Source organism: Solanum dulcamara, chromosome 2 (assembly GCF_947179165.1).
Source record: "Solanum dulcamara chromosome 2, daSolDulc1.2, whole genome shotgun sequence".
Classification (NCBI taxonomy): domain Eukaryota; kingdom Viridiplantae; phylum Streptophyta; class Magnoliopsida; order Solanales; family Solanaceae; genus Solanum; species Solanum dulcamara.
This window is the reverse complement of record NC_077238.1, coordinates 79,133,310-79,146,517: the sequence shown is the minus strand read 5'-3', so window position 1 is coordinate 79,146,517 and position 13,208 is coordinate 79,133,310. Positions and strand designations below refer to the sequence as shown.

General features: G+C 36.2%; 2 protein-coding genes across 2 annotated transcripts; both read right to left on the bottom strand.

Annotated features, from left to right (window-relative positions):
• Nucleotides 1–1,178: 1,178 nt before the first annotated feature.
• On the bottom strand, nucleotides 1,179–11,927 carry LOC129880914 (E3 ubiquitin-protein ligase SDIR1). Its single transcript, XM_055955163.1, has 9 exons — nucleotides 11,796–11,927; nucleotides 5,083–5,253; nucleotides 4,904–4,958; nucleotides 4,744–4,796; nucleotides 4,405–4,633; nucleotides 4,165–4,279; nucleotides 3,508–3,553; nucleotides 1,964–2,089; nucleotides 1,179–1,640 (listed from the first exon to the last, which is right to left on the bottom strand). Exons 2-9 carry the CDS (start codon nucleotides 5,158–5,160, stop codon nucleotides 1,515–1,517), a joined length of 828 nt encoding a protein of 275 aa, XP_055811138.1. The 5' UTR covers nucleotides 5,161–5,253; nucleotides 11,796–11,927; the 3' UTR covers nucleotides 1,179–1,514.
• On the bottom strand, nucleotides 6,644–7,078 carry LOC129873499 (uncharacterized mitochondrial protein AtMg00810-like). The gene has a single exon (XM_055948610.1). The coding sequence runs from the start codon at nucleotides 7,076–7,078 to the stop codon at nucleotides 6,644–6,646; it is 435 nt and encodes a 144-aa protein (XP_055804585.1).
• Nucleotides 11,928–13,208: the final 1,281 nt, after the last annotated feature.

Genomic DNA, 13,208 nt, shown 5'->3' with positions numbered 1-13,208 from the left:
CGTATACGAAGTACGTGAATTTACAATATTTGCAGTGGAACAATATAAGAAGCAAAATGTAAAGAATGAAGAAATTTTTATAGGTCTGTTACTATCTTGTCTTATGTGTGAAAGATGAAAGTTTCTAATTAATTAGGAAGAACCTTTTTTCTACATTCTTATATTGAATTATCCTTTATTTAGTCTATATATAATGAGCTAATAAAAAAGAATGACCATATGAGAAATGGGCTGAGGGCAACACAAGATTGATTTGCCTCCCCGCACGAGATATAAACCTCATTATTACTTCCGAATGCAAATTCAAATTTAATCACTCTTCAATATAAATATCAAATATCAAGTGAGGAATTATTTAATTTTTTTTATCAAAATCTCATTTATTTAGGAGCTAATTACTTAAATACACTATAGTTTGCAATATTAGGAATCTTACCAATTTTTGGTGCGTCTAGATATATATATCTCGAGATACATTGTGTCAAAGTTAGGTGTAATTTGTTTTAAATACACTGTATCCAAGTAGATTCGCATGTATCTGAGATACATAGACAAATCTCGCTCCCCTCCCTCCATCTCGCTCTCCACTCTCCTATGTATTTGGTATACTAGATACATATCAATCACACCAGATACATATAAATACATGAATCTAGTGTGTATTTAGTGTGATTCGGATGTATCTGAGATACATGACTATCTCGCTCGTCTCCCTCTTCATCTCACTCAACTCTCTTCCTATTTTTAGTGTGTCTGATAACAAAAATTACGTATATCTAAATGCATCTTCCTCATCATTATTAAATTCCTTTTTTACACTAGAGTAAAATCCTAATTTTACCATAGCATTAAAAAGAAAGTTAAATTCTCACTTCAGCACTTCTTGTAGGCCTATGACACCCTTGCTGAAGCCCAAAACAAAAAAATTGCTCCTTGTTGCTGTAAAGTACAAAATTCATCCATCCCTCCCACAGAAGGGCAATGATATGTACTGTTTCATAGTATCAAAAATACTAAATAAGAATTAAACAAAATCGTTTGCAATGTCGGATAAGGTGAGATATTCCATGATTAAGTTTGGGATAAAATTCATATTGCATTGGTAGACAGTATAAATTTATCCCGGGAATATAATCCCACAACCCCTTAAATATATAACAAAGCATAAGCAACATAAGTTGACAGAAGGATCAATTTAATGATAAAAATCGTCACATTTGACAAACATTCTTGACAGCTAAAATTTCCAGAAACGATTTTTCAGTCCAATGATGGGAGGAAACAGATACATTTGACAAACGATTTTTCAGGGTCATGGGCTGTGTACCTCGAACGAAGGATCCCGCCTCTGTATCCTGATAAGATTTAAGACTAAGCTAATATTTACCAATGCGACATATTTCAGCTAGTTTGCACAATTGCAGAGTGCCATAAGAGACTTTTGACGATACAGGCTTCTGTGGTGTATGTGTATCGATGTCGGTTTTACAAATAAGTTATGCGCCATGCTGAAACTACACCATATCATAAGCATCTTCTCCTCCTTGTCCATTCTCATCCCACCTGGACCCTGCTCTAAATTTGCAGACAGGGCAAGTTCCCCGCTGTCGTAGCCATGGGTCGATGCAGTTTGCATGGAACTGCAAAAACAAAAGATAACAATTTAAAGTATGTACCTACTCTGCAATAATATGTCCAAATATTCATACTGAACTTTACTTACTTAGCTGCTAGAATTAAGGTTAATTAGGCAATTTTTTATTCTCAAAAACCACCCCATTCCTTCTTCCCCACACCCCAAAAAAGAAAAAGAAAAACCCAAGGTTATAAAACAGAAAATATCTCTGATGTACATTCTACGGAAATGTACTCAAAAAAGAATTTTGTGAAGGTAAGAATGTGTGATATACTTGCATGGTAGAAGACTACCACGAGAATAAACGTAACTATCAAAATACTTAACCTGATGTAAGCAAGGCAAGCTACGAATGAGTTCCCCATCATTGACTTGCTCCAAGCAGACACTGCAAGTTAGTTCGTCATCTGAGTTTTTTGCAACTCCTACGGCATTTGCAGGTTCTTGCTTCTTCTGCTTGAAATAGAATAATAAATTAGTTACTCTTCTCGTGACAAAAAAATGAAGTTTTTGACAACTACATTTCCCAAATAATAAAAGAGTCTAGCACAGAAAATATAGATCGCTGACAACTTGGTTTTTATATCATCAACACTGAAGGATGCCAATGCGGCAAAGTAACTCTTGTCTATTGTTGTATTTATGAAGCTTATATATTTCCTCCTTCAAATTTACTCCTCTTTTTACTTCCTTCTTTGATAGTTATCTTTCACTCTCTAGATGAATAGAGAGCTTCATTGATATTTGATACATGCTTAATAGTCATACAACAAATTCGTGACTGGTAAAGTTGCTGCCAAGTGACTAGATGGTCACGGGTTCAAGCTTTGGAAACAACCTTTTTTGCAGAAATGCAGGGTAACCATTGTGATCCAGCCCTTTCCGAACCCCTGCATAGCAGAAGCTTAGTGCACCCGGTTGCCCTTTTTATCATAGAACGAATTGTCCTCCAATCTTTTAAGATTCTTGGTTTATGGTTGCGTTGAGGAGAAGAACCTCAGAATATCAAGTAAATGAAAGCAATTTCACGAAGAGTCGGGATTCTCCTACCAAAGGTTGAGAACTTCTCCGAGAAGGCTCTTATAATACTTTCTTGGTGAATATGAGCTCTGACATCTCTGGAGGAAGGCACACCTCATAGAAAGACTAATTTCAATATGAGGAGCAGAAAGACATCGCAAAATGAAAAGAAAAAAGAAAAATCAGAGTTAAGCTAGTTTAGGGTCACAGCTTAGGGTCTGTGCAAGGCTTGGAGCATGAGCACAGCATCTACTCTAAAACATGAAATGAGCTCAATAGTTCACCTGAATGCAGTTGAAACACCTCTTTAATATTATAGTTGAATTTTGCGTATACACTTTGGTGTCACTGGATAACGATCATTTTGTCATCTAAACGTACATTATGGTAAAGACATTTGGAACTTATTCAAAAAGTCATTCCCCCTTTGTTCCATTTTATGTGGCACTCATTCTTTCCATTTTTTGTCTGTTTGTTGCAAAAATAGGGCAAGTTCCATATTTGGAAACAATTTAGCTTTATACACCCCATTACCCTTAATGGACAAGCTTTTATAACCACAACAACAGTATGTTATGTTTAAGACCACAAGTTCCAAAAATCTTCCTTTTTCCTAAAACTCGGTGTCCAATCAAACATCTCCACTTAAAATGAAATGGAAGTAGTACTAAAAATAGAACACATCATCGGATTGTGTCTTATAGATAAGTCATGCAAACATTGTTCCTGCAAATCAATTGTTCAAACAAAAAGGACACTAGAATTTGAAAAGTCAAATACAATTCAAAAGATCATCAATTGGGAAGGCATCTCTTTTACAAGCTTCAAGAGAGGGCTAGAAAATGAGGTACCTCAGTGGTTCCTGAAGAAGATGTCGGGTGTGTTGATGAACCAGCACTGCCAAGAAGAGCAGTCATCAGGATCAAGAGAAGCCAAGATATTACTAAAGGAGAGACATGGCACCGTACTAACAGATATACATATATACACTAATCAATTCGAGCAAGATTATTGCAAAACATATTATGAGGAAGGGAATCTCTGGCACAAAAAAAAAGATAGAGAACTGACATACAGATAATCCTGTCCATAACTTCATCAGAGATCGAGATATAAAAATTCCTAAACTTCCACTACAGAGCAAGAATAATAAAAAATAAAGGAACATCAGCACTCAATAACAGAGCTCTCGGCACAGAAATTTTCCGTTAGGATTACATATCATACAAAATTGTGTAGTAAATAAAATTCCAGCATGCATATGACCAAATCAAGGTACATCAGCAACCTGAAAGATCGTCACAAATTGAAACCATAGTTCGGTAATCCCTTGAAAACTGATTAAAACCGACAATAAACTCCTCATTTCCATAAATCACAAATCACAGATGGATATTAACAAAGAAAAGATGAAGAAAATGTGGACTGATCTAGGTGTCAAAGTGGTATATCAAAAGCTGAGAACTCAAATGGGTGCGGAAGCAAAAAGTAGTAACAACATGACAGACCTTTGGGGTCCAGAAACCTTATACTTGTGAACAGGAAGGGCATTTATCTCTTCCTCAGTCATTGATGGGGTTGTAGGACCATCATCAGCATCCAGTGCCCTCAACGTTTCATAATCTGCTAGTACCAAAAAATATCAATAAGCTTCCCAAACCCTTTAAGATCAGTTCAAGATAAATTTTGGTTTCTGGATTTTCAGAAAGCCAGAAAATGCTCAAGATCAGAAATGCATGCATTGTCACCTAAGTCATCAAACTCCCTGTCAAGAAGTGCAAGCTGTAGTCTGAGGCCTCGCAACCGTCCTCTGGTAGCAAGCGCTATTGATGGAGGCATATGCAGCCGCAACTCTGTAGGACCAAGAAGACCACTTGCAGCAACAGCATGAGCTTGTGCCTGGGCTTGAAGCTGCTGACACGTTGCATACATCCTTAGGGTTGTTGCCATGAAGAAGACACCAAGCACCAACCACAGCTGCAAGGTAGATTTAAGGCAAAACACACAAAGTTCCACATAAATAAAATAAGGGCCAGATTTAATTCAATTACACATGCTCTGATATTAGTCTTTAAGAGATAACTTACCAGAAAGTTCGGTGACATTTGATGAGAATTCAGAATCATGAACAGTAAGAGCACTGTCACAACAAAGTGGTTACACTGAAAGTGGTTACATTGAAAGATCTAGGTAAATCAAACACATGACCAAAGAATAAAAGAACAAAGGGATATAAGCTACTGGTACCTGTGACAAGAAAAGCTAATGAGTTAGTATTAACTGGCCGGGCTGCATGGACTCGCTGAATATGGAAAAGGAAAAAAGTAAGGGTACATAAGATGAGTAAAACAGATAAAGAATGTAACAATCACTACAAGCATTTAGGACAACCAAGACCAAGATTAAAAGGAGATGTAGGAGACTACCACTGCACGGCGCTCGGGGATCAATCCTGGAAAACCAGGTTCTATATCTGCTCTAGAGCCTCGGAAAACAAAACTCATGTTTGGAGTTGTACGAGAACTATTTCAGCAAAAAAAAAAATGATAGTTCGTAGAAGATCCAGCAACCGAATCCCACTGAAGAGCTTGAATTAACTGAAAACCCAGAAATAGCAAAGTGAGAAAACTTGTCTGGTACAAATATTAACCCACTACACTTTGTTTCAGAAGACAACACTAAAGCAAACTGTCATAAATGAAGATTAATTAGAAAATAACCACCACCACCCCAACTACACACCTTAATTTCACGGGGGTCATATTACCCCACTGAACTACTTTAAAATGGAATACTTATCTCTCTAAAAAGTCATAACCAGTTCTATCTCAAAGTTGTGCATAACATGCAAAAACGACTGTGTATTTATTTTTTTATTCTTTAAAAAAAAAAACTTGTTCTTTTTTTTTCTCTTTGTTTTCCTCCTCCATTTACTTTCTTCCTCGCTGCCCAGAGCCACCATTGATGTAGAGTATATTCATTTGATTTATATTTCTTTCTTTTCCATTTGATCTGTAGAAATTCATGAAGTACTGCTAGTTACTCTTTATCGCACAACAATAGCGGAAAATGGCAAAGAGTTGCATATTGCAGAATTTTCATGGCTGACTTTAGGCTATATGATTCCATATTTGGATATCTCAAAGCTCATAGCTCAAATGGGTCACAAAGTTTCCTTTAATTTCTACTCCTAGAAACATTGAACGCCTCCCAAAACTTCTCCCAAATCTCGCCCCCTTCTTAAATTTCGTCAAACTTCCAATTCCCCACATCGAAAAGCTAACGGAAAATGCAGAAGCCACCATTGATGTACCTTATGAGCAAGCCAAGTACCTCAAAATTGCTCAAGATAGACTCAAAGAACACATCGCTAATTTTCTCAAAGATTCAGATCTTGATTTTATACTCTTCAATTTTGCTTCTTACAAGGTTCCTTCAATTGCTTCAAATCCAACATTCTGTGAAAACTAAGTGGATGATCTCAAGCATCCATTGACAAACTCAGAGAAAGGAAACTCAGAAAGAAGAAGAAGATATTATTGATCTCTATTCCCAATTGCACAGCTCATTGATCCTTATATACACACACATATTCGGGCCTCAAAATATCTTTCTAACCAACTCTAGCTGCCAGCTCATTATTGACAGCTAATTAACTAACTACTCAACTGAGTGTGCAGCTAACTTGACTAGTACCAATACAATGACACAGTAGTAACTAACTAACAGAAATAGTGAAAATGGTGTACATGCATATTTCAATACGCCCCCTCCAGCTGAAGGGTGCAGTATATTGAGCACACCAAGCTTGCTCAACAAATGCAAATGCTGAGCATGACTTAACCCCTTAGTCAACAAATCAGCCACTTGTTGTTGTGTATGAACATATACAATTTGAATCAAGCTAGTTTTGATCTTGTCCCAAATGAAATGGCAATCGATTTCTATATGTTTTGTCCTATCATGAAATATAGGATTAGCTGCCAATTAAATAGCAGACTTGCTATCACTCAGTACTGTGATGGGCATCTGAATAGGTATACTGAGCTGACTGAATAGTCCAAGCAACCAAGTAACCTCTGCCACAGCTGAAGCCATATTTCTATACTCAGCCTCAGCTGAATTTCTAGAGACAGTGTGTTGCTTCTTTAACTTCCATGAAACTAGAGACTCTCCAAACTTCACTACATAACCTGTAACAGATCTTCTAGTGTTAGGACATGCAGCCCAATCTGAATCACACCAACATGTCAATGTTGTGGTAGGCTGAGCTTGTAACCAAACACCCAGGCCAACTGTTCCTTTCAAGTATTTCACCACTCTAGTAGCTGCCTCCCAATGAGATTTCTTGGGATGTTGCATGAACTGACTAAGTGTTTGGACTGCATAACTAATATCAGGTTTGATGATAGTAGCATACATTAGTTTGCCTACTAACCTTTGATAAGCTGAGATGTCTGTTAAGACCTCATCTCCATGGAAGCCAGTAGCTTACCAAATTCTATTGAGGTCAAACTCTGGTTGGACTCCAATGGAGTGGCTACTGACTTTGCACCACTGAGGCCTATGTCAGAAATAAGCTCCAATATATACTTTCTTTGGTTCAGGATGATCCCAATTTTGGATCTCAATACTTCAATTCCCAAAAAATGTCTAAGTTCTCCCAAGTCTTTAAGTTTAAACTGCTGATGTAACACCTCTTTTGCCTCTTTAATCAGTGTCTCATTATCCCAGTAATTAGCAAATCATCAACATAGATCAAAACAATTATCATCCCCTCTGGCTTCTTCAAAGTGAACAAGGAGTAATCATGTGAACTTTGAGTGAAGCCTGCAGTCAATAGGGTAGTGGTAAGCTTGATATTCCATTGCCTAGAAGCTTGCTTAAGGCCATACAAGGACTTAAACAATTTGCATACTTTGTTGGAGCCCTGGTTTCTGAATCCTTCTGGCATTTCCATGTATACCTCTTCATCTAAATCTCCTTGTAGGAAGGCATTGTACACATCCGTTTGGTATAGACCCCATCCTTTTGATGCAGCTAAGGCAATAACACATCTAACTGTGACCATTTTTGCAACAGGGGAGAAAGTGTCATGATAGTCCAACCCTTTCTGTTGGCTGTAACCTTTGGCAACCAGCCTTGCCTTGAATCTTTCCACTTCACCATTTGCTAGACATTTGATCTTATAGACCCATTTTGAACCAATTGTGTGTTTCCCTTGTGGCAAGTCAACTACCATCCAGGTCTTGTTGTCCTTAAGTGCTTGAATTTCCAGCTTTATAGCTTGGATCCATCTATCATCCTTAACAGCTTGCTTGAAGTTCTGTGATTCTACCAAAGCAGTAAACTTTGTCAGATAACTATGATAATGTGGTGTAATGTGGTTGTATGAAAGATGATTAGCTAAAGGATATCTGCTACCTTGGTCCTTCCTAGGAGCTGCATAATCTTTCATCCATATAGGTGGTCTAGAAACTCTTGAAGTTTTCCTAGTTGAAGCCTCAACAGATGGTACAGATGGGAATGAGGATTCAGGTAAATCTTGTTGTGTTTTAGCACTAGGGGAAGCTGCTTCAACTTCCTCACCACTAGGAGACACATCAACATTAGAAGGCACATCTGATAATGGTTATGATGGGATCTCACCAACTGGACTTCCCTGAGGTAAAACTATAGGAAGTGGTATGCATAGGGCTCAACGATTACGAAATTTAGAGAACCACCGTTGAAAGACTTGGAGAAAAGCTTGAAGAAATCATGAAATGGTTATAATGATTTTGTGATATCAAAAAAGGGAAAAGAATAATTTTAAAAAAAAAATTAAAAAATGAATTAATTACATAATCTCCAATTGGAAACTGACATATGGAGTATTTAATTCAATTTTAGCCATTTTAGAAATTTTACGTCAACCCTTACGCACCTCCAAGAGGTGTATTCACCTTCTTGGACAGGTCGGCATTTAAGGTTTATGAAATTCCAAAAATAAAAGGTTCAGGGGGTGATTGGACTTCCGTGAAGTTTAAGTGTGTAGTTGAAAATTGGCTAATAGATTGAAAGGGCATTTGGCTATTTTCTCAAGATTAATAGCGCAAATCATAAGAAGAAACAAAGTATGGACTTAGGGCAAGAAATACTGAGAAGAGAGAGAACGTCTTCATTTATGTAACTAAGGCTGAAATGGGGACGCTGAGAGTAAATTATTCTTACAAAAAGAAAAAAAAGGTGCCTTATTATTTTTGGTACAGACCAGGGATAAGACATAAATAATCCCTGAACTATACCAGAAATCCCAACACACCTAAACTTAACTAGGGTCCTATTACACCTATAAACTTGTTTTTTTGTATTTTTTTGCTCCTTTTGTGCTGGCGTGGCACCTTGTGACTCCACTTTGCTGAGCAAGTGGGATGACTATTGAGACACCGCTAACCAATAGGAAGGGGCCACATTTCTTTAATAAAGTTGAAATTGTGATTATTTTCGCAAATTTCAAAATTACAGCAACTCTCCTTCTTCCTACCGTAGTTGCTGCTGTAATTTGATACTAAATCATCTGAAACCTTTTCTGAATCACTCAAAATGTTAAATTTGAGATCCTCTATACGTTCCACTTCATTTGAGATATTACCCACCTAAAACGGAAGTCTTTTGTGGTGATTTGAATATTTAAAATCGAGCTTCCCATAGCTTTAATAGTGGACTATAGTCACTCACATTTTTTCAGCTTTAAAATCAATGGCTATTACATCTTTCCGCTTCAAATGTCCTTCACTAACAAGTTCGATCAAATGAAACCCGACCTTCGAAAATCCAAATATTACCAGCACCCAACTTGAAATCGAAGCTCAAGATCTTCGTTAATAGAGGTCACCTTCAAGCTCTCTCAAAATAGTAGCTGAACCCCCACTACTAGCAGATTTTAACTCAAACATGGAACCAATAAATGAATCCTTCAAACTCATTACTCAAATCACACGGACTAGATTCCTTGGTTGAAATTGAACACTAAGTATCAAAATGAACATACAAAGTATAAAATTGAATATTGAAGAAGAAAGACATTTGAATTTTCGGAGAACAATTTATTAAAGTGAAATGGTAAAAGTTAAAGGACCTTTTGATAAAGTTAAAAGTTTTTTTGGAAAGTTAAAATTTTGGTAAAGTGGGACCCGCGCATGTTATACAACGCAGGTCACTTATCTGGACCAAAGTGCCACGTCAGCACAAAGGAGCAAGAAAATACCAAAAGAATGAGTTTAGGAGGATAATAGGACCCAAATTAAGTTTAGATGAGTCGCTAGAATTTCGGATATAGTTCAACAGGGGTATTTATGCCTTATCCCTACAGACTAAAAGGAAAAGTATCACATAAAATAGAACAGGGAACATGTATATGTGTAGAAAATTGGTATTGTACATACTTTACTCTTCTTACATACCATTTATATATTGTACATACTCATCTTAGCTTTTGAGTCAGTCAAAAACCTTCACACAGGATGAAAAGGAGAGAATGTGTTCATTCATGTAAGAAGAGTATAGTATGTACATTAACTCGGATTTATTGCATGTACACATATTCCACCATTGACAACACCGCTAACTGACTTACTGAATAACATTGTCTTCTATCCTCCCTCACAGCCATCATCTAACAACAGAGCCATGCTAATGTATTTTCCAACACAAACGAAGCTCGAGCATATTTAATACCTCCAGGTCCACAATGGAGTAAATGAAAGCTGACGATAGCAGCAGGAAGGACATTCACATTGACTTAAAGCAAATGTTATAAGGAAGGAGGGGCCAAGTAAACCAGGTAGTATTAGCATTGCACTCATAGTATACATGAGTTCACACAATTCATACACTAAAAGACATTTTTTAGTAACTGTGGTGTCCAACTTACGCTCAACTCAATTAATTTCACGAGATACATATAACAGCTCCCATCAGCAACAGATACCAGGTAAATCTATCCACCAAGACTAGGACAGATAGAAAGAAATCACCAAGTTCTCTACTTGAATTTGAACGTGAGATCTCATGGTTCTTAGTCCACCCTACTTCATTGCCCACTAAGCCACACCCTTGGAGTTACACCAAAAGAACTATCAACTCCAATATTTTCACACTAAGAGACTCATAATTGGCGGCAAAAGATCAACCTTAGCAGGCAAAAGTCCACTTTTTTGCCGAAATGAGGCTGAAAACGTGTTGAGCACCTGACCTCGCTTTATGTGCACGTAAGTGTCGTCATCAAGGTTCTAAGGCATATCTTTTCTTGCTAATGAGTCCATTCTGAAGAGGTGACACTAAACAATTGATATTTCACTTTATCATTAAAAAAATCAATTTCTTTGGTCATATATTTGTCATTCATGTTTTATAGACTAAACATATATATTCGTATTTTTTCTCCCTTTGCGTTTTTTTTCATTAAAGTTCACACTTTATTTCCGCTTTGCATTTAAAGCCTCAACAGACTTTTGCACTTTTCGCCTTTGATAACACTGGTGTAATATAGGAAGCCATTGTAATATGATGTATACAAATCAGAAAATTCCATCCACAAACAAGAATCCCTTTACTTCCACGGCTACAAAAAGTACTCTTTTTTAAGATTCTCCCAGCATCAATTTTACAACATGTTTGGTTTCATAAAGTACAACAGAATGTTAATATCCCTCACAGTATAACAGAATGTTAATATCCCTTACAGTATAACAGAATGTTAATATCCGTCTGTAGTACAAAAACTAAAATTCCAACCAAAAGTACACCCATTTTTTAATCACAACATCATAAAACATTACCAATTGCCAAAGCAAAGGCAATTTCACCTAAAACCCCCAAATTTATCAATAAGTAGCTAGCATTCAGGACGAAAAAGTAAAATTCACTCAGATTACATCATTTCCGATACAATAATCATCAAACAAAACAAAATTAAACAACTCCAAAAAAAAAAGGAAACATGAAGAATCAATGCACATCCAAATGTAAGTTCAACAAGATTACATAGTTTACAATAAACAAAATTGTCGGTGCATCTAAAATGAATCATACATGATAAGATATACCCAAAATGGAGAACATTTAGATAGAGAGATAGAGGAGATCAATCACTTACAAGCTTAATTAATGGCGAATGATGGAAACCGAAAACAAAATTTAGGGATTTTGATGAATGATGAGCGAACGAGTCAAGTCTACAGAGATCCAGAAATTGGACTCGGACGCCAAAGGATATACCAACATATTTGTGTTGAAATCAGAAAAATGGTTTTTTGAATGACGGGTTTTGTTATGTCCAACGACATCGTTTGAATGCAAATGTTTTTCTTTTTTTGGTTTCCCCGAAGCTCACATTTGGAGCACTGACTAAATCTGAATCGGGCATTGTAAAACTTATTTGGGGTGGCTCTCCCAACATAAATTTTTCTATACAATGAGCTTGAACTCGATACATTTAGGTAAAGGTGAATCAGTCTCACTACTATCTTACCACTATATCAGAACTCATGTTGGCGCAAATGATCTTATTACTCTCTTTATTTCAATTTATGTAATGTAATTTAACTAAATACTATACAAATTATAAAAACAAGAAAGAGCTAATGACGTAAATGTCACTAGTTTAGGGTTTAGTTATGTGCCTTCACTTCAGTTTTCGAAATTACCTTTTGTATTATATTTACTTCGCCCGATACATGTATTTTGGATATATACATGTCAAATTAGGTGTATTTTATTTCATATACATTGTATCCAAGCGTGATTCGCATATATTTGGGATACACTAATTCTCTCACTGGCCTCTTTCCCTATGTATCTGTATTTTAGAATATATTTGGTATCTTTGCTACATCTATTTGACTTGAAATCTGAATGAGTGATGTATCTCACTTGAAATCTGGTACAAATTGTTATTTAATGAGATAATATGCAACTATTTTTAACTATTAAGTGGATTGTTATTTATGGTAGGAATATTTGTGTAATTAGGTAATTTTTAATTATTGAGTGGTTTACTGTTTATGGTAGGATCGCGACTGCAAAGTCCATTCGGAAGTGGCTCTCCCAACAAATTTTTCTTCATACCAAGGGCTCGAATTCGAGACATCTTGGTAAAGGTGAAATAGTCTACCATTGCACCAACTCTCATGTTGGTGCAAATGGTCTTATTACTTTCTTCGTCTCAATTTATGTAATGTAATTTAACTAAATATTATACAAAATATTAAAAAAGAAGAAGCAAATAACATAAATCTCTCTAATTTAGGGTCTAATTATGTGTCTTCACTTTAATTTTCAAAATTCTTTTGTATCCTATTTACTTCACCGATACATGTATTTTGGATCATGACTCGCCAAAATTTACATTTGGTTCAAATGGATAGAAAATCGGATTGGACCATGACCCACTCAATTTAACCCGCTTTAATCTCGAGAATTTTAACATATTACTATGTATTTTTTGTAACGACAATTTGAATTTCAACTCAAGAAAATAAAAAAATAAGTTCTTGATTTTGAAGTGGAA